This window comes from Magallana gigas, chromosome 1 (assembly GCF_963853765.1).
Source record: "Magallana gigas chromosome 1, xbMagGiga1.1, whole genome shotgun sequence".
In the NCBI taxonomy this organism is placed as follows: Eukaryota; Metazoa; Mollusca; class Bivalvia; order Ostreida; family Ostreidae; genus Magallana; species Magallana gigas.
In genome coordinates this window covers 21,587,307-21,608,624 of record NC_088853.1, presented here as the reverse complement: position 1 = coordinate 21,608,624, position 21,318 = coordinate 21,587,307, and the positions used below count along the sequence as shown (strand labels likewise).

At 32.1% G+C, this 21,318-nt stretch overlaps 3 protein-coding genes across 8 annotated transcripts in view; all 3 read left to right on the top strand.

The window, feature by feature from the left end:
- Positions 1–10,132, top strand: part of LOC117688438 (putative 2'-deoxynucleoside 5'-phosphate N-hydrolase 1) — a 361,826-nt gene extending 351,694 nt beyond the window's left edge. Inside the window, exons 1-5 of one of the 6 annotated variants that reach the window (XM_066088495.1) lie at positions 5,428–5,519; positions 8,077–8,243; positions 8,344–8,415; positions 8,828–8,938; positions 9,115–10,131. In XM_066088495.1, the coding sequence (XP_065944567.1) occupies positions 8,099–8,243; positions 8,344–8,415; positions 8,828–8,938; positions 9,115–9,215 (429 nt within the window). In that variant the 5' untranslated portion in view covers positions 5,428–5,519; positions 8,077–8,098 and the 3' untranslated portion in view covers positions 9,216–10,131. Of the gene's footprint in view, positions 1–5,427; positions 5,520–5,825; positions 5,955–7,628; positions 7,768–8,076; positions 8,244–8,343; positions 8,416–8,827; positions 8,939–9,114 lie in introns of those variants that run through there. The other 5 variants (XM_066088484.1, XM_066088478.1, XM_066088506.1 and 2 more) reach the window with 5 other exon arrangements.
- Positions 10,133–15,200: 5,068 nt separating this feature from the next.
- On the top strand, positions 15,201–19,097 carry LOC136276402 (uncharacterized). The gene is made up of 2 exons (XM_066088298.1): positions 15,201–15,245; positions 17,173–19,097. Exon 2 carries the CDS (start codon positions 17,247–17,249, stop codon positions 19,095–19,097), a length of 1,851 nt encoding a protein of 616 aa, XP_065944370.1. The 5' UTR covers positions 15,201–15,245; positions 17,173–17,246.
- Positions 19,098–19,112: 15 nt separating this feature from the next.
- LOC136276405 (ankyrin repeat domain-containing protein 50-like) lies at positions 19,113–21,120 on the top strand. The gene has a single exon (XM_066088303.1). The coding sequence runs from the start codon at positions 19,113–19,115 to the stop codon at positions 20,952–20,954; it is 1,842 nt and encodes a 613-aa protein (XP_065944375.1). The 3' UTR covers positions 20,955–21,120.
- The last annotated feature ends 198 nt before the right edge of the window (positions 21,121–21,318 follow it).

Here is a 21,318-nt window from a genome sequence, read left to right as displayed (position 1 = left end):
GACCCCCCCCCCCCCCGAAAACATTTTCTGGATCCGCACATGATTGTGATAGTATCTATTAATGTAAAGTCAATTTAAGGTAAAGTGGGTCAGCTAATATTGCAAACTACCTGTATTTGAAAAGCAGATATCAAGAATGGGCTATGCGAAAGTTTAAATCTTTTGAAAACCGTGCGTGTGTTGAATGGGGAGTGGATTATTCACATCTACTAGAACGAAAAAAAGGAAAATGTAAAGAAAACTTTACATAAAAATTCAAACATGAAATAACAATTAGGATTAATGGAATTTGATTCGTTGAATCATTTTCCCTATTAGAAGATGGTGGTTTGGATATAAGTACAGTTTGTGTCATTGTATGTCATGTATGTACATATTTAAACTTGTGAGTCTAACGAATGAAGTAAAAATAATCTTTGAAAAAGAGACTTTGTTGACTTATTCATTGACAGCTTGATAAACAACTATATATTAAACCGATTTTTTTATTTGAAATAAATAATTACGCAAATGATTTTAGAACGGTTTAACAACCCAGTGGGGATATTAAAACAACAGAATTAAAGATCAAATGTTAAGCAGCATGCCTGAATAAAGGCTTAGCTTACAACTGATAAAATTAATTCAGGTATATCCAATTGCAGGTTTGTCAAAATGAAAATGATGATTTATCATCATTTTTATCATTTTTGTGTTTTTTAACTTAACTTTGAACTGTGATTAGTAACTTTTTAACACACGATGTGTAATTATTATAATTTTTTTTATAAACATTAATGTATACTATACATTTTATCATTTATATAAAACCCTGATGTTTAGCAAGATAGCTTCAGATTTATACTATCCATTTAAATGGTAAAAATCATTTAGCTGAACAAAATTACAACTTAAGACCTTAATATATTACTTGGATTTCACACACATTGAATCAATTAATTGTCAACCCACATTCCCACGCCTCTTGATATAAAAAAGAAACAAGTTATAAATACATATCCAATTAACTAGCATATATCGTCGACTACACCTTAGATTATTTATTCTTTAAACGTACACTAGAAGATAGTCCAGCCACTGAAAGAAGAAAGGTAAGTAGGGCCGCTCCATAGAACACCGTTCAACACGGCAATGGGATGGGTGCGTACATACACCCTGTCACCCTCATTAAGTTCCACCACGGCTACACTTGAAGTATGGCGGATATTGTCGTCCCCTTGTCCGCTACAGAGCATGTCTCCTACACTCCGTGAATTGACCACCAGTTCGGAAATCAAATAGCCGCCATTACTGCAGTACACTGTCCACGAGAATGCATAAACACCTTGTATAGGACAAGTGAAGACTCCAGTTTTGGAATTGAATTTCCCGCCAGTGTTTGTGACCACGTGATCGAAGACTATCGTCTGGTTTGCATGTCAGTGTTTGAAAGGTACGAATAGAAAGCGACTCTATCTAAGCAAACAAGAAAAATGATTCCTTTAATGTGACGAATTATTACTTTCTGAAAACATCAAAAAACAAAGTTACAATCAAAACAGCCTTCTTTATGATTCAAAACCTCTTTCCAACAAAAAAAAAAAAACAACAACAACAAACCAATACAATCCCAGTGCTCATTATTATACTTTTCTGTTAAATTTTGAAATTTGATTGGTTAATACGCAGTTGATAATCCGTTCTATTACCCTTAGCGTTATCAACACACTTGGCAACGGGTAAAACAACGAATTGTTACATGCGCATAAATTTGGCGCGTACGGCTAGCCGTAGAAATCACATTCATTATAATAAAATAAAAAGTGCCTGTTTAGGAGGATAACAGTTGAAATTGACACCCCTCGAAAAGCATTGTCCTGTCAAACAAACACTATTTATATAATGGAAGCTACAGTACATTTCAACTTTTTCCTTCTTTTACATGCTAGCGTTACTTTCTTGTCCTTACCGCGGTCAATGTTTTGAACATCTTTAATTAAGCTGTTTGCATCATGTATGCCATGTCGACGTTTAATAACTTGCTCGTTCACATTTTTTTTGGAAACTGTTGACTTTTAGAAGTTGTTGAAACCGAAGATTCATTATCAGTGTTTTTCCTGTCGAAACTTGACTTACTGTCAAAACTGTTTTTGTGCAGCATTTCGTCTTGTTGTCTTTTGAAAGCAGACTGTTTTGAGGTTGTGCACGTTCGAGCAGATAATGCATTAATGAGGTCTTCGTGTTCTCGATTCTTTTTCTCCTGCACTTTTAGCCGTGACTCCAGATTTATGTTAATATGTTCTTGTGTAGACAATCTCACCTCCAAATCGGCAATTCTCTCTGTCAATTCACCGATCACAGACGTAAGTTTTTCTGTGTTGTCAGGAATGAACGCCAAACACGAGAGAGGGACTGAAAAGAGAAACCAATTGAAGAGCATTAACATCATTGAATATGGATAGGAAAAGAACCGTAGTGATTATAAGGAACGCGTTAAAATGTCAAATCTGTTATCTCTTTAGAAATGAGGGCATGCATGTAGAAAGAGATAAGAATTTTATGAATTTCGCAACTTAGCTACCTTTTCTAATAACGAACTGATTTTGCCAGCGAAATGCCAGCTACAACAGAGAAATCAAATGAATTTCAGTATGTGATCAATGGTATTGGCGGTCACGAATGTAACATTATTCTTCTAAAGTATTGGTTTTCGTGTATGTTCCATTGTGCTTCCAAACATAGTTAATCGTAGACCGTTTACTGTAGATTTTTAAATAGACGCTAGGAAATAATATCGACGTCAAATTGCGTATTAGAGATCTAGCTTGTTTTAAAATGTCGCATTTAGTTTTCTGATAATTAAATGAAACTATGATTAAAAATTCGGCGTTCTCGCGATTAGATGCAAAACAGTCGCGGAATGAAGTACTCGTGTAAAATAAGGAATCTACAGTATTTACATGTAATACTATATGCGATTATCATAACTACTTCAATTTAATTTTTATAACATGTTATTAGCATTTAATTCCGACCATCTCTCTTTCTTTTATATACTTAACAGAATAAAATTTATTGCGCTTATACAAATATATGCAAATCATTCACATTTTAATCAGGTTAAAATTGCAGATTTTTCAGGCACCTAACATGATTAAACTGTCATCCGATTAAACCTACAAATATTTACTCTATATATTCCAATGTAAAAATTTGACCCCTCATTGTGGCCCCACCCTACCTCAAGCGATCATGATTTGAACAAACTTGAGCATACACTACCTGTGGATGCTTCCATACAAGTTACAGCTTTTCTGACCAAATAATTGTTGAAAAGAGTTTTGAAAAATATCAACAATTTTTTTTAATGATTTTTAATCATCTCCCCTTTATTGAGGGTGTGACCCTTTATTTTAACAAACGTTAATCCCCTTCATATAAGGATGCTTAGTGCGAAGTTTGGTTGAAATTGGCCCAGTTGTTCTGGAGAAGAAGTCAAAAATGAAAATGTGGACGGACAAATGGACACCGGACAAAAAGTGATCAGAAAAGCTTACTTGAGGTTTCAGCTCAGGTGAGCTTTAAAAGTAAAGCATTGCGATGCTAAATTGGTATATTCAAAGGTTAAAAAATACTATAGCTAAGTGTTTTGAGCACACAACTTTGATAATTGCATAAATATTTGATTAATTGTCTTTTAAAAAGTATTTAATATTAATTCGTGTTTAATCATGTCAAAAACAATAAAAATACGTCAAATGTTGTGTTCGTGACCATATTGTGTTGCCATGGTTACCATAGGGTTGTGACACAGAACGTAGTATGAACCCTTGATATCTGAGCTTTAATAATATATACAAGTTACCTTTTGTAAATGTCATAATTTTCATTTCAAAACTGTTAGCTAAATTCTTGGAAAACTGTCAACATGGCGGTCGTGAAACGGTAATAAAAACTAGGTTGTTAAAAATATGATAAGCAACTGCTAAAAATTAGAAATCAGTTTATCTGTTTTTGAAACAATTTTTTCTCAAAGTTCTTTTTTCTGCACACTTCTTCCCAATTACTTAAAAGTAAGTAAAGGAATTAAAACTTGTTAAATACGTCCAATCTTATATAACATTGATGTTATTTTCTTAAGAGTATGTTCTTAATAAATAAAATTCGTAAAATCTATTTACTGAAAAAATATCATTTGTACAGAGTATGCATGTAATTCTTAAGCTTGTGATAAACAACGTTGATGATACATGTGCGATGATCGCAAACTATTTGAGGGATTTTGTAGGATGTTTAAATTATGTTTAATGATGTACATGTATTATAATTATAGCAATCTATCTATATTTTACAGGTATGACACGTTGTTATGCATAAATATAACAGTGCAAATGAATTGTAATTTGCTTCACAAATTAAATGGAGTGCGGTCATAATTTTACACCTTTTTCAAAGACAAAAAACCCCCGAATGAAATGAAAATAACCGTTTACCTTTTAAGAAATAAACATTATTTATATAAGATATTTCTAGACGTAAACGGTATTGTTTGTTCCAAATCCTTTATAACTTTGTCTTTTTTCATCATTTGCGAGTACTGTGGTTTCATTAATATTCAAGGTGATCAATTTTCTTGGATGAAGTGAAAATCACAGTTTAAAGGACAGGAAAATTCGTGGCCAATGGCCTTATCAATACAGAATGTTAATAGACATTGCACTTCGATGAACATTTAATTTCGTTGATCAACTAAACAACGAAATCCACGAAAATTGGTATTCAACGAATATTGATGAAACCACGGTATCTTATTAACATGATGTCCCAACGAATTTACAGAAGCAAGATATGGAGACAGTTAATATTGCTTTAAACTTTTTTGGTTGCCAGAATCGTACCCAACTCCAGCAGAAAACTGTGAAAAGTAAGTTAACCAGACACCAACTGTGGTCGAACTTGTCAATTAAGGTGAATTCTTTGGAGAAATTTTATTAATTTGAAAATTTCTAAATGCGTAAGGGTGCTTGTTTATCACTTTTGTAACACAAAATCTGATTATAAAGCTTTCTGGGGGTTTTTGTTTCTGTTTAGCTAAAAAGGTGTCGATTTTCAAATATTACTTCAAAACTCCTCTATTTGAATTTAAAAAAAAAAAATCGACGTTTTACTGGGCCGTTTTAGTAATAAAAGAGACCCTGTTTAAATTGATTAACCCAATGACAACTTGTTTTTAAAAAAAGCAACAAACATTGTTCAATGCCTTCATAGTCAGAAGTATCCTTTATTGATTATACAGAACACACCAAAAAGAAAACAATGCAAAAGTAAAAACAGATCTTGTTTGACGTGCACTTTTACCTCCTGTTTTTTTTAATTCATACGTGGGCGTCTGTACATGTAAATAAGCGTTGGACCATGTTCAAAAGGTAACGCAAATATTCGCTGACGAAGTCATTGGAAAAATGTCCTTGTTACAGGACAAGTAATCCTCTTTAAGATATATCTAGCAAAAAAAAGGATTATTGTTAGTATGCATTCAGGTATGACAAAATGTTTATGTTCTTAACTTTGCCTTATGGTCCAACCACCTCTGTTAAACATAATATGATACTTTATTCAGATCATGAATGTAAGTGAACACAGATGTAAGAAACGCAAATGTAATATGGAAGGTGTTTGTTTTTTAAGAAAGAAATTATTTACCCTACAATTAAATGTTATCACCTTTTGTCGTTGTTGCTATAAAAGAGCAGGTATGTATATCTCCTTAAGAGGTAAACAGCATAAAACCTGATGCATCTGGTAAAAAAAAAATTCCTTGCATTTACTTGGTTATGGCTGTATAACTCCCAACACACGATTCTCGCGTGGAGTTTTTTTGGCAAGTCTTCAAGAAACATGTGCCATACACTTATAAATGTTTATTTGATGCCTATTTGATTAATGCTTATTCTACTATCAACCAGGCACCAACTGTAAGTAGACAGATTCAAAAATCAATATTTGATAAGCATCGATGACCGGAACCATTTGATACCATTTTTAGATCTCCTTAAGAAGAAAGTCTCTATATAGATGTATTAGAAACTATTAGAATTTTAATGATAATATTTATTAACATATTTTTTACCAAATACAAATTTATAGCCTTAATCTTTATTTGTAAGAAAAGGTTAGGTAGATAGGGTGGTTAATTTTTTGACCACCTACGCCTCTTAAACTGTCATATAGGCCTATAATTTATCATGATATGTGTAATACCATATTAATTAAATTGATGACATATTAAATGTATATGCATAATATGATAACATATGGTATCATTTCGTTACATGTAATCATTGCATATTTAATGATTTGACTAAATATTGTACTACAAGCTCTAGTCTATAAAATGGTAACGGCATAGATCGATATGACGAAAATATTACTTTAGTATTATAATTGAATACCTGGTAATAGTTAATAAGGTCAGGATTATTAAAATGTCACCTCTAAATCTTTTTTTAAAAGTTTATAATTTTTTAACGAAAATTATATATAAGGTTTGTTAAAAGAGTTCAATATGATTCCTGTCCACTTTCATATCGGAGCAATAGAGATCAGGCTCCAACAAAAGATACTCAACGAAAAAAAACACACGAGAAGGGTCTTTCTTCAGTGGAAGGTATTTCAATGTTTATGATGTGAATTTGTATCGAATCTCTGTTCATTATTCTAAGGTTCATAAGTATACGGGTCACTATTCTACAGGTCATTACTCTACACGATCATATTTCCACAGGGCCACTGTTCTGTAGAGATCCTTATTCGTGTCTACCACGGGAAAATGGAATTATTTTCATCCATGTATCTTTCGGAAAAAAACCCATTTTCCTGCCCCAGAAACGATTCCCTCACCTTGACTGATGTCTGTATTTACAATGTTATGATGCATAATTTAGCTCCTAAAAAGTCAATCTTTTGATATGTTTAAAAATATGTCTTAAGTAGACGTTATAATCTACATAACGAATGATTCATTAGATAAGGTCAAATAAACAATCTCTAAGCAACAGTTTTTTTTTACCATTTTTAAATGTACTGAGCATGTTTTCACCCATTGCTAAAAAAGAGATATGGTGTCGTCCATACAGCTACTAACAAAACCATCAACCGGTTCCCGTAAGTTGTAAGTAATGATTGTATTAATGTAAATATTATTCGACAGATCTTCATTAAAATTGATTAAATTGTCTATATATCTGCTAATTTCGTTTTTATAAATAAAAATGCATAGATTGCATCGTCTTACCATGTAAAACTCAGAGGTTGCATTAACGCGGATAAAAAGCTAATAAGTAATTATGTTTGATTCACCTTTAAGAGTGAAGGCGTGAGGAAAAAAACCCTCGATGGTAACCGATGAGACAAAAAACAAGGTGTATTATGAGTCCACAGGAAAGGTAAAAAATGTGTGCAGTCATCCAGAACGATCGATGTCGGTAGCTTTCAATTGTTTAAGACGTGCTGCATTTTAACAATGCTGTGTACACGAACCAATGAAATTTTGTCTATCTTCGAACAATGACCGATACAAAGTTATCCTAAGGTAACCATCAAGGAATCGGATATATTTGTTTTTCATAAAATCTACCTTGAACTCAGTTGAACATGTTCGTAAGATTTTCATTTGGGTTTTACATGCTCATGGCTCTCAATTTTGAAAGTTTCATGAAGTTTTGGATTTAGATATACTAGTGTTTTAGTGAAGAATATTTCATCCTACAAGTAAAACATCCATTAACTGTAAGTTGATTGACTTGAAAATTATCATTTATACGTAATACGTGCAAATTCGTACTAATTGTCAAGAAATGCAATGACAATTGTTAAAAAAAAAAGAAATTAAAAGATCATAAAAATAAAAATGGTCTTTTTATTATATTATAGTAGAACTAATAACATAGTAGGCATTTGAATACATATGATTATTCGTATATCATATTCGAATGTGACTCGGTGTTTATTTCAATAGCACCTTTTATAAATGAAAAATTTGAATATAAAAAGGAGGTACATGTATCAAGAAACGTTGATTAAATTAATGTCTTACAGCAGGACATTAACAGTGAATGCCATGGCTGAAAAACACACAATCTACTTCGCCGGGAGAATCACTGGAGGGAGAAAGTATGCTGATTTATATCAACGAATTGTTGAACAGTTAAAGACATACGGCAAAGTTTTGACAGAACATGTGGCAAACCCAACAGTTGAAGCCGGTAAAATAAAACATTGAATATTTTTTTGCAGTTATTGAGTGTATACAATCGATATGGAGAAAATATGGCAAATGCGGTTTGATTCTTTTTACTTTCGCAGATGAAGACAACGCGGGATTAACTGACGTTTTTATACATGATAGGGACATGGACTGGCTATATGATTGTGACGGTAATATTTGTAAAAGAGAAAATAAAACTTAATTAATGAGAGGCTATTCTTCTAAAGGTTCTTTAACTTTGGGCTTGCTAAAGTTCTATTTTTCAATAAGTCATATGAATAACAATATTTGAATCATATTTTTGATGCAAAGCAAAAACGAGAGGCAGTTTTACAAAGTGATATATATCGACCGAGTTCAAAAACTCCCATGAATAACCACAAATATTTGTATATATGCTAGCCACGCTAAACAATTACTTACTTTTTATCATTTGAATGTACTAGCAAAGGATTATTACAACGTACATTGCATGATTTAATTAATAATTTTTGTTATTATCGATGTTTTTCTATTTGACGAAATGTCATTGCATAACAAACTATTTAAAATCACAAAGCATTGTTTCTTTTCCCATTGTAGTCATTGTTGCCGAAGTAACACAGAAGTCTCTGGGAGTGGGATACGAGATTGGAAGAGCGGTTGCTCTCAACAAACTTGTCATTTGTCTTTTCCGTTCTGATTCTGAAGAAAGTAAGATTTTAAGATTTATATTTACCCGCTAAAGACAACATTCCAGAATAGAATGATGTTTGCTAATTTATCATTCTTAAATTCGAATTGTTCATAACCATACAAAAGAATAATATATTCTTCCGATTATTTTGTAGTTTTTTTTTTATTTACTATCGAGAGGTTTTGTTCTGCAGGGTTATCACCGATGGTTGCAGGAGCTGTTGGAGAAAAATTCTTCGTATACAACTATAAAGAAGATCAATTGCCTGAAATATTCGCAAAGCATTTGAAATGAGTTTTCAACATCCTAAAATTTACGAAAAAAACATCCTCTTTTAAATTGCTGTATATATTTTTTTATAAAGTTAAATACTAAGTTTGTTTTTTTTTTTTTAATGAACATGTGAAGTTATTCGATGTTTTAAGAAAATTGGAGTTTTCTTCCTTGTGACAAAACATATCTCTCTTAGTTTAGTTTCGAACGTTTCGTTATGAACAATTTCCACTTCTCAAAAACCGCTGAGCAAAACATGATTTGGTAATCTTTTATAGTTTTATGAACAAGTTTGTGTAAATGTTTTAATAATTCATTGTTTAATTTTAATTGTTTCAAGTGGATGCAATGTATAAAATTGTATAATAAAAAGTTTGCTTTTCATAGTTTGATCAGGATGTCAATTACTAGTAGTTCTCAATAAGTGGGAACTGCGAAATCTCCGAAGATTGAGCCACTCTCAACTCATATGTTCCACAATTTATAAACTTTGTAGAGAGGGAAGGAAACTATTATTTTTCACGAATCACTTCGAAATGAATTTTAATTGTTGGCATACAGCTCATATTGTTACACGATTTAAAACTTTGTAGAGAGGGAAGGAAACTATTTTTTTCACGAATCACTCCGAAATTGAATTTTAATTGTTGGCAGACAGAATTAGGTCTGTGTATACATTTAGCAACTTAACAAAGGAAGTATGATTGATTATATTATTGTACATGTACATATGTACATTTTACGACCTTGGAGTCAATTTATGTGTTGCTTTTATTGTACCATTACGTACTATGTTATTCTTTTTGCTATACTTATGCTTCATATATTTTTTGTGGACATCAAATAAAGTACATTTATCGAAACTTTAAATATTTGAATGTTACGTTTAATTTAGACCTTAGGCTAGTTATCATACCAACACTTAGAAATTGAAGAAGTTTTTCTGGGACATTGCAACAAAACCACTGATATTCGGATGTTTTTTGTTTTGGATGAAACCCCGATATATGGAAATTTAATTTAACAAATATTTTATTATGCAAATGAATACATAATAGGATTGGGCATCAGGCTATGCCTATTTTAGTTCTCCCCTCAAGGATCAAAGTTACGACTTATATTTCAGTAACAATTGAATAAAATTTTTGAAAGATAAAAAGGACTCAATACATTTTGTCTCCAATAGTTCATTATATATTAACTGAATAGTGGATGGCAAGAAGCTGTTTTAATATGTAGCTGTCCTTGACTGTGGTATAAGGAAGTTAAAGTTAGCAATATTACGAAGGTTATATCTATGCTGTGGCGGTTTGAAACGCAGAATCAAATCTTGGTTTAAATACAGGAGCTATATCATAAAAATCGTGTAGAATATTAAAAGTTCTTATCCTTCCCTTCTCTTATATAACGGTTCGCATCCCAACTTTGAATACAGAGCAGTCCGATATGAGTTTTTCAAAAAAAACCTGTAATTATTTTACCTGCTTTTATCTGGCCATTTTATAAGAGATTGGAATTTTCTTGTAAACAATTTTCTCATACAATACTACCATACTCCAGGATCGGCCGAATAAAAGCAAAATAAATCTTAATTAATGCACTCCTGTCTAGTTAATGTTTCAGCATTTTTAACCTTGAACAAGCTTTTCCATATATAAATATATATATATATATATATATATATATATATATATATATATATATATATATATATATATATATATATATATATATGACATGACCATCTAGCATCAATTTGAAAGATCACAATGTGTTTTAGATTCATTAATATAAATACCATTGAAACCTAAATGAACAGGAAGATGATTATTTCTTGACCGTCTTGAACAGTTTTTATTACAAGTTTTGTTATGGTTGAAATGCACAGACCATGTGGAAGCCCATGTATCAATTTTTTCCAGATCACACATTAATGACAATGCTGATATGTTTACATCATTATGTAAAAAAAAATGACATAACAAACCGTCAACCTTCTCAAAAAACCATAATGCGAAATACAAATTCAAAACAGAGCAACACGGACCTCCAAAATTATAGAGGTAGGATCAGGTGCTTAGGAGGAGTTAGCATCCTCTGCTGACCAGAGGCACCCGCCGTGTGCTTTTTGTCACAATTGGGCATGTCATAATCTAGGTAAATGTTAAAACCGAGAAAATGTCATAATATGGAAAAATAAAACGCTGATGATAAAGTTTGTCTTTGATAGTCAAAATACAAACTTTGAAACATGTAATTATGTAATCGAAACCCCCCCCCCCCCCGGAAAAGTCCGTAGATAATTAGATGTTAATTATGGTCTAACATTAATTAATGGGGACTGCTCAACAAAAATGGAAAAAGGAAATTTGATTAGTCAATCGACAAAATTGGAGAAACGCCAAGTTAACCATACACCCTTACATCGACATACCTGTAGTGAGTATGATGATCCAAAGGTCCGATGAAATGAAACCCAGAATCAAATGATATAAATTAGATGGAACTAGTCAATAAGAAACCTGCCTTTCAAGTATTTTTCTTAACAAATCATCATTAAAAAAATCTACGGTTTACAAGTTTTAGAACATTGTTGACTTTCAAATTTAAATATTTACAAATTAGCCCCACTTTGTAATTAATAATTTGGGATTTTTTAACATTTGTCAGATATTCATAGTGTTAAAACATATTTTGTTCAGATATTTTTCTTCCATATAATATTTAAGGAAATAATCCGAGAGCACAATCAACAAAGTAAAAACCTATACATTTCTTTAATATATCTCGGAAACCCATCGGCTGTTTAATTAATTTTCAAATTTGAAAAAAAAATTCTGAATCATTAAGGTAAAGAACTTAAAACGGGTTGATATGACCGAGGGTTACAAGCCGCATTGCTAATAAAATGAATGCAGCGCTACCATTTCATAAATTGGCCTTTTAAATATTTTGCACTGCTTAATCAAGCGTAAGGAAATGCTGAAAGGTTTTTAAATCATGGGACGATCACGAAATAGTATTTGCCAGGTAACGAGAGAAATAAACACGACGTGAATATATTTTTAATGTAACGTAGTGCGCTAGAGGCTTTGAATGTGAAAAGGTAAGTAAATTTCTTGTCAAAAAATAATTGTATTGCCTTATTTAAAGTGTCAGCCTTACCCAAAAACATGTTTATGTAGGTATAGTGTTGATAACGATTAATAGTCTTGACCGAATTACGACTTAAGGCACACGGTGGGTGTGACCTGTCAGCAGGAAATGCTAACTTCTCCATAGCGCCTAATCCTGCCTTTGTTTTTGTAGTGGTCCGTGTTAGCACAGCTCCTGGTTTGTATTTCTGTTTGACTTTTGAGTTTAAGGACGTTTCATTAGCTTTATCTTAATAGAATTTTATAAGAAAACTGTGACAGGGAAACATTGTACATGTAGGAAAACATATTCATTAGTCTCAAAATAGAGGTCGCAATTCAGTCAAATATATTCGATTTTGATGAAATTGTAGAGTGTAATTGAAATGATCTAGTACTTCGTTATATCAAATACTGACTTGATTTAACGTCACACATGAAAGAATGGTCTAACTTGTATGTGTTTGCTTTGTTTGACTCCTTCTATAGGGTGTTTAAAGAATTCAAGTTTCTACGTAAAACATGATAAATACACAGTGGGTTTTAATATACAGCTCTGCAGTCTTTAGTAACACGTAAATATATGAACTGTTTTATAAACCATTGTTCATGTAAAATCAATGCTCTTGCAGAACAGAAATGAAATTGCATCAAACCTTCTTAAAGGATATCAGGCATCAATATTATTTAAAGCCAAATCTTTAGCAAAAAAGACATCCCTCGTAAAATAAAGCATTTGTTTTTAAATCACACAATGATTAAAAGGATTAAAACGATTGTTGTTTTTTTCATAAAGAATGAATAGACATTAAAATCGATGGGTTAATATACGACACAGTCTTTCTTTTGTTGTTAAATTAAAATAAATAAAACAGATTAGCTTTTTTTGTTAACATATGAATGCTCCAATCCAAACAATCTTGCTCAATCTTTTCAATTTTCTTGCATAAAAACTGTTCATAGTTCTTGTATGAAATTCTTGTTAAAAATAAAAAAAAAAATCTCCAGAACGTTTGTTTGTAAACCATACATTGTCGATACATAGTTTAAATCATATCTAAAGAGTTGTGAACGACTCCTATATATAAAATTATATATAATGAATTAAATGTTGTTCTTAATCCATACCAAGAAATTTTAAATTATATCTTCAAGAAACAAGTGGTTGTATCCTATCATAGAATCTACTGCTTCGTTGATGCCATCAGTAAACGAACTTCGATTAAATTTGTTACATATGGAAAAAGATAAAAAGACAAAGGATAGTATGACCTTTCTTTGGGAAATATGGCGAATTAGTTTTAAATGCATGGGTAACAACAATTGCGGCATACCTGTGTTGCCAGTGAGAGAAACCTCAGATCTTTCATCAAGACTAACTATTTGATTTAAGCCTAACTTACAAGTTGATTAATAATTGTTGACTGATAGAATTAGCAAACATGCATTAAAAACAATAAAATGTCATTATGATATTAAAATGGGACAGACAAAAGATGTTATTTAGGGATATCAAATAGACTTAAATGATACCAACCTTCACTTAGCCAGATATGCGTCACTGTTTTATAAATTTGCCAGAATTGTTGCCAAATAATTAGTAAATCTTCAACGTTTCTATGAGAAATATTATACATCAATTAAGAAATATTATACCAATTAAAATACATCATTGATAGAATGTTATTTTATTCTTTAATATATTACATTACAATATATAATACATCAATTAAGAAATATTATACCAATTAAAATACATCATTGATAGAATTTTATTTTATTCTTTAATATAAGAATTTAAGGCTGATTATTTTTTAAACAACATATTCTCTCTTACCATTTTGAATTTGTGAGATTAAAAACATTAAGTGAAAAAGAGATCAACATTCAAGGCCTGCAAATAATGCTTGACAAAGCCCTAAACTATATCTATGAAAGTATTGGTAATATTATATGGAAAAGAACGATAAGTTTGATTTTATTTTTTGTCAAATATATTATTCTCATAAACTCTTTACTAACTTAACATGCATATTTGTGAGAAAAAGGAGTAAAATTATACATGCAGCGCACTTTTCTAATAAAAAAAAGAAACGACATAAAACTTAAAAAAAAATCCTTTTAAATTGCAGAACAAATGGTACGGGGATTTACTAATGATGGCTAACTCAAAGTATGCATCAACGCGGGAAACCACCAACCTTGCACGTGTAGCCCGCATTATATTGGGTCCTTGTACTGATGTTCTTTGTGATGTTCTCAAGAAAGAGATCCCCCCGTCAACACTGTCACAGAAGGTTACGACATATTTAGCTAATTTACCAAAACGAAAACAACCTCCAATTACCAAAGAACAAGAAAGGATCATACACAATGGAAACTACTCAGACTTTGATATAACTTTACTCTATTTTCTGTTGCGGAATATATCCAACCTTCCACCTCATGCAAAACAATGGGGAAATGAACCAATCCCAAGTGACAGGAGTGTGTCAGCAAACATTGAAAGAATTCGATTGATAAGAAACAAGTACGGGCATTGTACAGATATATCAATTTCCGACACCGATTTCAATAAGAAAGTTCTAATAATTTCCAGCATTATTCAGGATTTGGAAAAGTACCTACGCATATCAACCATTTATCAGAACGCAGTTGTTAAGATCACAAAATGCTCTATGGATCCTGAACAGGAATCTAAATACATCAAAGAGTTGCAGAATTTGGATACAAAAATTCATGATATTTCAGGTAGCTATTTTACTAAAATATACTTAAAATGATACTTTTGCATCTAACTAGAGACATATAAGCTCGTTTTTAAAAAAAGATACACAAAGTATTCACTATAATTCTTTTTCATAAACAGAGAGAACAAAACGAATTGAAAAAAGATGTGTTCCCGAGAATGTAAAAGGTAAACATTTTTTTACTCTAATACAAATGCAATATTCGTTTTTGAAATTTTTTGAAATTATTTTTTAACAAATAACATAGCATAAAAATACAATGTTAGTAGCATGTACCTTATATATATATTATCTTTCCCTCAGACTGAAATGTCACACTTTTGTTGGTTTAAACATAGCACGTGATTTCCTCATATATCTCTTTGTTAGTTCACTGAGAATTAATATTAGGCAATATGGCCATTATTGATCGACGCTTCCCCTACTCATTTCGACATTTCATATTTTCAAATACAGAAACCACATGCCATAAATTCTTTAAAAATCTGGAGTAACTGCCCCTTGCAATTTAGTAAAATAAGGATAGTTGCCCTATGAATATTGACGTCACATTGTTGTGTCTGGAACAAAACATAATGGCCTCGTCGCAATTTGCTCAAATAGGGAGAAAACGATTACAATTGAATAGCAAAAAAAGAAACAAAAACAAAACAAAACATTGATAGTAAATATGTGTTAAGCGAAGATTTTTAAAGAGTATATGAAATGTGAAATTAGAAATTTTAAGTTTAAATGAGTTAATTTGGACAAAGTTATAGGCATCTTGTACATGCGTTTTTGTGAAAAAAATAAGTATGTCATTTGATAGTCCTCAGGAAAAACAAAACACTTATTTGTAGTCAGTCAGTATCAAACCAATATATATATATATATATATATATATATATATATATATATATATATATATATATATATATATATATATGAAATTATTTTGTTTTTTTTAAACAAGATGATTAATATAACGTTTTAATTAAAGAAAAGGTAGGATTCAATCAGCAGTTGTGATAAAACTGAGATGGTTTGCATTCACTTGATATGTTTATTGTTTTGTGGAAACCGCAGGGTAGTGTCATTTTAGGTTAAGGCATATACGTAAGCTATTTTTTTTATTTGCTGTTAATACATTTGTAAATGCACCGATGTGGCAGTAATGTACTATTTGATTTCATTGCATTGATATCTCTTTCAAAGGATGATACTTAGTTGATCTGATTCAAAACGATTAATGGATCTCACGATTTTGAGTATAACAGTAAGAATACGACGCTAGTTTTTCCATATGCTTCTTTAACACCCCCGTGGAACAACTTTTAAATCAGAATTTCATAACGTATAGCTGTATATGATGTATCAAGCATCACCTTTTTGAAATGAGTTTTTTTAATTGCCAAAGTGTTTTCTTTAAAGACACGTATTTTAAATTGAGATTTAAATTACGGTGTAAATTACTGCGATTTGAGCTTTGATTTTTAGCCGGGCTCCGCTGAAAGTCCAGGCTGTAGGCAGGTAAATTGCCAATGTTACTATAAATAGCACAACTTCAAAAGTAAACACAAAAACAAAGAGCGTCAAAGTAAAAGCTTCCGATAAACCAAATAGTTACACAATGAGCAATGCCATGTCTAAAGTGTTGGCATTTTGTTTTTCTTTTAATTTCGAGAGAATTTGTCAATCCTCTTTAGTTTTCTTATCAATAACGTGTTTTAAAAACAAAAATATGCATTTTGGACACATACAATGCGCAGGAATTTTTATGAACTACTTTGCTGCGCGTGGAAGAAATGGGATCAAATATATAACGCTTGTTGCAAAATTCAAGTCAGCAACTCTTGAACTTTTTTCTACAGACAGACATATTTTTGTTTATAGCCGCTTACAAAATTTGGTCACTCGCTCTCTGACGTTTTGTCGACATTAAAACCATAAGAGAGAGAGAGAGAGAGAGAGAGAGAGAGAGAGAAAGAGAGAGAGAGAGAGAGAGATATTTTCAGTCTTTACTACACAATAAGCATAGACACACCAAAAGAGCTCGGCTTTTAATACTTCAGTACATTGATTAATAATAGCAAGTCACATGGTTTTGTTTTTCAGCTTTATATGAAAGGGATATTTCAAAGTGGAAAGAGGATGACAGAGTGTTTTTAGAAACCCACAACTTCCCAGTGATGCTAGAGCAAGTCAGATCACAACCATACGTAACATTTGTCGGTGTTCCAGGCTCCGGTAAAACGGCAACAGCCCGTCATATTGCTCTAATACTGCAAAAGGAAGGGTATGAAATTTTTCCAATCAAGGAAATAAACAAGATTGAAGATTATAGTAACCAAAACATTCCACAGGTGTTTGTAATCGATGATGTCCTTGGAGTTTTTGGAGTAAACGAACACGAACTTCATATGATTAATAAATACAGCGAAAGACTTAAAGATCCAATCAATCGAAAAACGAAAACCCTTGTGACGTGTCGTGAGGCAGTTTTTAGAAATGAATTGGTATCCGACTGTGTTCTGGTTAAAGGAAAGAATACGGTTCTTTTACAAAGTAAAGAAAACACATTAAACGATGACGACAAACAAGAATTACTTGAAAAATATTCTTTAGATAGAGATTTTTTGACCTCGGACAATTTGGCATCATCCTCAAGCATGTTCCCTCTTTTATGTAAACTCTTTTCAAGCGAACCGAAGTTGAAAGTTTATGGAAATTCTTTTTTCATATCACCTATTGAATGTATCCTGAAGGAATTGGACTCACTGAGAATACATAACAAGCACCAGTATGTCTCGTTAGTTTTACTTATGGCTAATAAAAACAAACTGTCAGAAAAAATGTTAGATAATGGCAATAATGCAGCTAAGGAGACATTGGAAGACAATTCGTTTGCTGAGATGAAATGCAGCATTCTAAGAACATGTAAAGTGCCATCTACAACAGATAACTTTCAATTGATCAATGCCTTGTCAGAAATGAAGGGAACCTACACAAAGAAAAATGACGATGAATTTACTTTTATTCACGACTCCATGTTTGAAATTATCGCATATCATTTTGGTCGTAAATATCCAGAACTGATTTTGCAATACGCGAGTAGTAAGTACATTGCTAGTTATGTCAAACTAGATAAAGATAACTCTAGAAAAAGGAAAAGAGAGGAAGAATGCGAAGAAGATAAAGAAAGTGAAGATAAAAAACGCATCCAAACAAGTCATGAAAGTGAGACTATCATCGACTTAAGTATAAAACTGCATGAGCCCCAATATTCAATGCTAGCTGATCGTCTGTTCAAAGACGTATATAATGGCGAATTTTATGACGTGTTCGGTAACGAAGCTTTGAAAACTCCATCTGTGTTCCAAAAGTTCATTGCATTATTGAACAAGAAGTCGTATAATGATTTATACACTTTACTTATATCTGAGCTAAACAACGCCTCTGAAGTAGATACATGGAACTATGAACCTAAAAAATATGGTGATGAGGAAAAGAAACACACAAGATTGGGCATGTTTGAATATGATTTTCTCATAAATGATACAATCATCGAACGTAGGCATGGCAGATTATATCCATATATGAGCTGTCTCAAGGGAATACAATGGGTTATTATTTTTGGACATTATAAAATTCTTCAGTATATTTTAGATCAAATGATTCAAACAAATGGAAACATTATTGACCTGTTTCTCAGTCGCTACAATGAAGACCACCAAAGTTATTCATTTATAAACCAGACAGACATTGATAATAACGTTAACAGTAGTTGCAGTGACCAAGATGATGATGAAGCTAGTTTTATAGATAGTGACTCAAATAGTGACATAATTTGTGACACGTATGATGAACCATTTTTTGTTGAGCAATGTCGCCTGCTTTGTCTCGGTTGTTATTCTGGCGATCTTGATACTGTGCAAATATTACTCAAACATGTCAATACAGACGCTCTCAATAACAGGGTTTGGCCTTCAGGCATGGTATATTTTGAAAAAAATCCATTAATTATTGCTTGCAAATATTGATATCTAGATATTGTCATGGCACTGTTAGAAGCTGGAGCTAATATCAATATGTGCGTTGACTTTGAAACACCTTTAATAGCTGCGTGTGAAAATGGACAGCAAAGCACAGTAAGAGAATTATTGAAATCGGGTGCTAGTGTCAATAAAAAAAGTGTTTTAATTTCACCATTACAGTCTGCATGTCAGGAAGGACACGCACTTATAGTTGAAGAGCTGATAAAAGCAGGAGCTGATATCAATCTGAACGCCCCCATAATAAATGCTTGCAAAGAAAATCATTTGTGCATTGTTGAAAAATTGATAACAACAGGTGTTGATCTCAATATTTCTTTGAACTCTGAATCACCACTATTAGCTGCATGTAAAAAGGGGCATTTTAGCATAGTCAAAGAGCTGATATCATCGGGGGTTGAGGTAAACAAAAGACATGAAGGAAAAACACCGCTTATTGCTGCATGTGATGGCGGTTATTTTGATATTTTGAAATTGCTGATTAAAGCAGGTGCTCAAATCGATCCAAATGATAAAGATAAAACTACACTTAACTTTCCCTGTTATTGGAGCCATTTGAGTATAACCAAAAGGTTAATCGAAATGGAGTCAAAAGTCGATCTGAATAACACAAACGAAAGATCATTTATAGTTGAGTGTTTTCGTGGACATTTAGAAGATGTTAAAGAAATGATCAAACGTGGGGCTGCTGTCAATATCACGGAAGAAGATAAAACACCGCTTATAGTTGCCTGCTACAAAGCTCATATTCACGTAGTTAATGAACTGATAGAAGCGGGTGCCGATGTCAATATATGCAATGAATTTATTTCACCTCTGCAAGTTGCCTGTTATGAAGGACATTTGAATATAGTCAAAGAATTTAAGAAAGCAAAGTTTGACGGCTATGAAATTTCCAATGTTGGAAATGCTTTAATGGGTGCATGCTTTTTTGGACATATGGGTGTAGTTAAAGAATTAATTGAATGTCAAGTTGACGTCAATCAGATACATAGAAACGAAACTCCGCTATCAACTACAAGTTATATGGGACATTTAAACATTTTGAAAGAGTTGATAAAAGCAGGGGCTGATGTCAATCTTAGCAACGGAAATGGGACACCTCTGATATTTGCAAGCTATCGTGGACATATCGATATAGTCGAAGAGTTAATAAAAGAGGGGGCTGATGTCAATCAAAAAGATTGCAACAAATCACCCTTAACAGTTGCATGTGAGGGAAGACATATACGTGTGATCGAAGCGTTGGTAATTGCGGGGGCTAATGTCAATCAAAGCGATGGATATAAAACACCTCTAGCAGCTGCATGTCAAGAAAATGTTTTTTGGGTGATTAAAAAGTTAATAAATCCCGATACTGATGTCAATTCCTGCGTTAATAACAAAACGCCACTAACAATGGCATGTGAAAGAGGGCATGTCTTTGTGGTCGCAGAGTTGATTGGTGCTGGGGCGGATTTTAATCAAAGCGACGGAAATAAAACACCATTAACAGCGGCATGTGAACAAGGACATTTGCTTGTGGTCTTAATTTTGATAAAGAGTGGGGTTGATGTCAACCAAAGTGATGGAAGCAAAACACCACTAACATCAGCATGTGAGTTAGGAAATTTGGACATAGTCAAAATGCTGATAAAAGTGGGTGCTGATGTCAACCAAGGCGATGGAAACAAAGCACCACTGACAGCTGCGTGTGATGGAGATAATTGGGATGTGATCAAAGAGTTGATGAAGGCGGACGTTGATGTCAATCAAAGGGATGAAAACAAAAAACCACTAACAGCTGAACGTGCTATCAATTGTTCATTCAGATTTGACCTTGACAATTTAACCTTTGATGGTTAATATAAAAATTAAAGTGACAAAGAAAAACCACGTCCATGTTAGTGAAATTAAGTTGCAATGATTGAATTTATATACTCGAGAAATTTAATCCAAATATTCAATAAAACAAATATATCAGAATATTTGCAAAAAAAAAACCCTGTACTTTATTCCAATGATTGATAAGAAATGGTATCATTGATAAATATTTTTAAATAAAGACTTAAATATATTTGTTTTCGTTTTTATTTTTCATACATCTGCTTTTACATTGAGCACTAAGCAAATAACTTCATATATTGTATCAGTGGACTTTTGATTGTTAGTAATAAAATGAATGAAAATCTATTTTAATAAGTAAGGTCTCTAATTATTAGTGACCAAT

Coding starts and splice junctions, on each gene's coding strand:
- LOC136276402 (XM_066088298.1), top strand. CDS start 17,247: ATGCTAGAGCAAGTCAGATCACAACCATACGTAACATTTGTCGGTGTT.
- LOC136276405 (XM_066088303.1), top strand. CDS start 19,113: ATGGCACTGTTAGAAGCTGGAGCTAATATCAATATGTGCGTTGACTTT.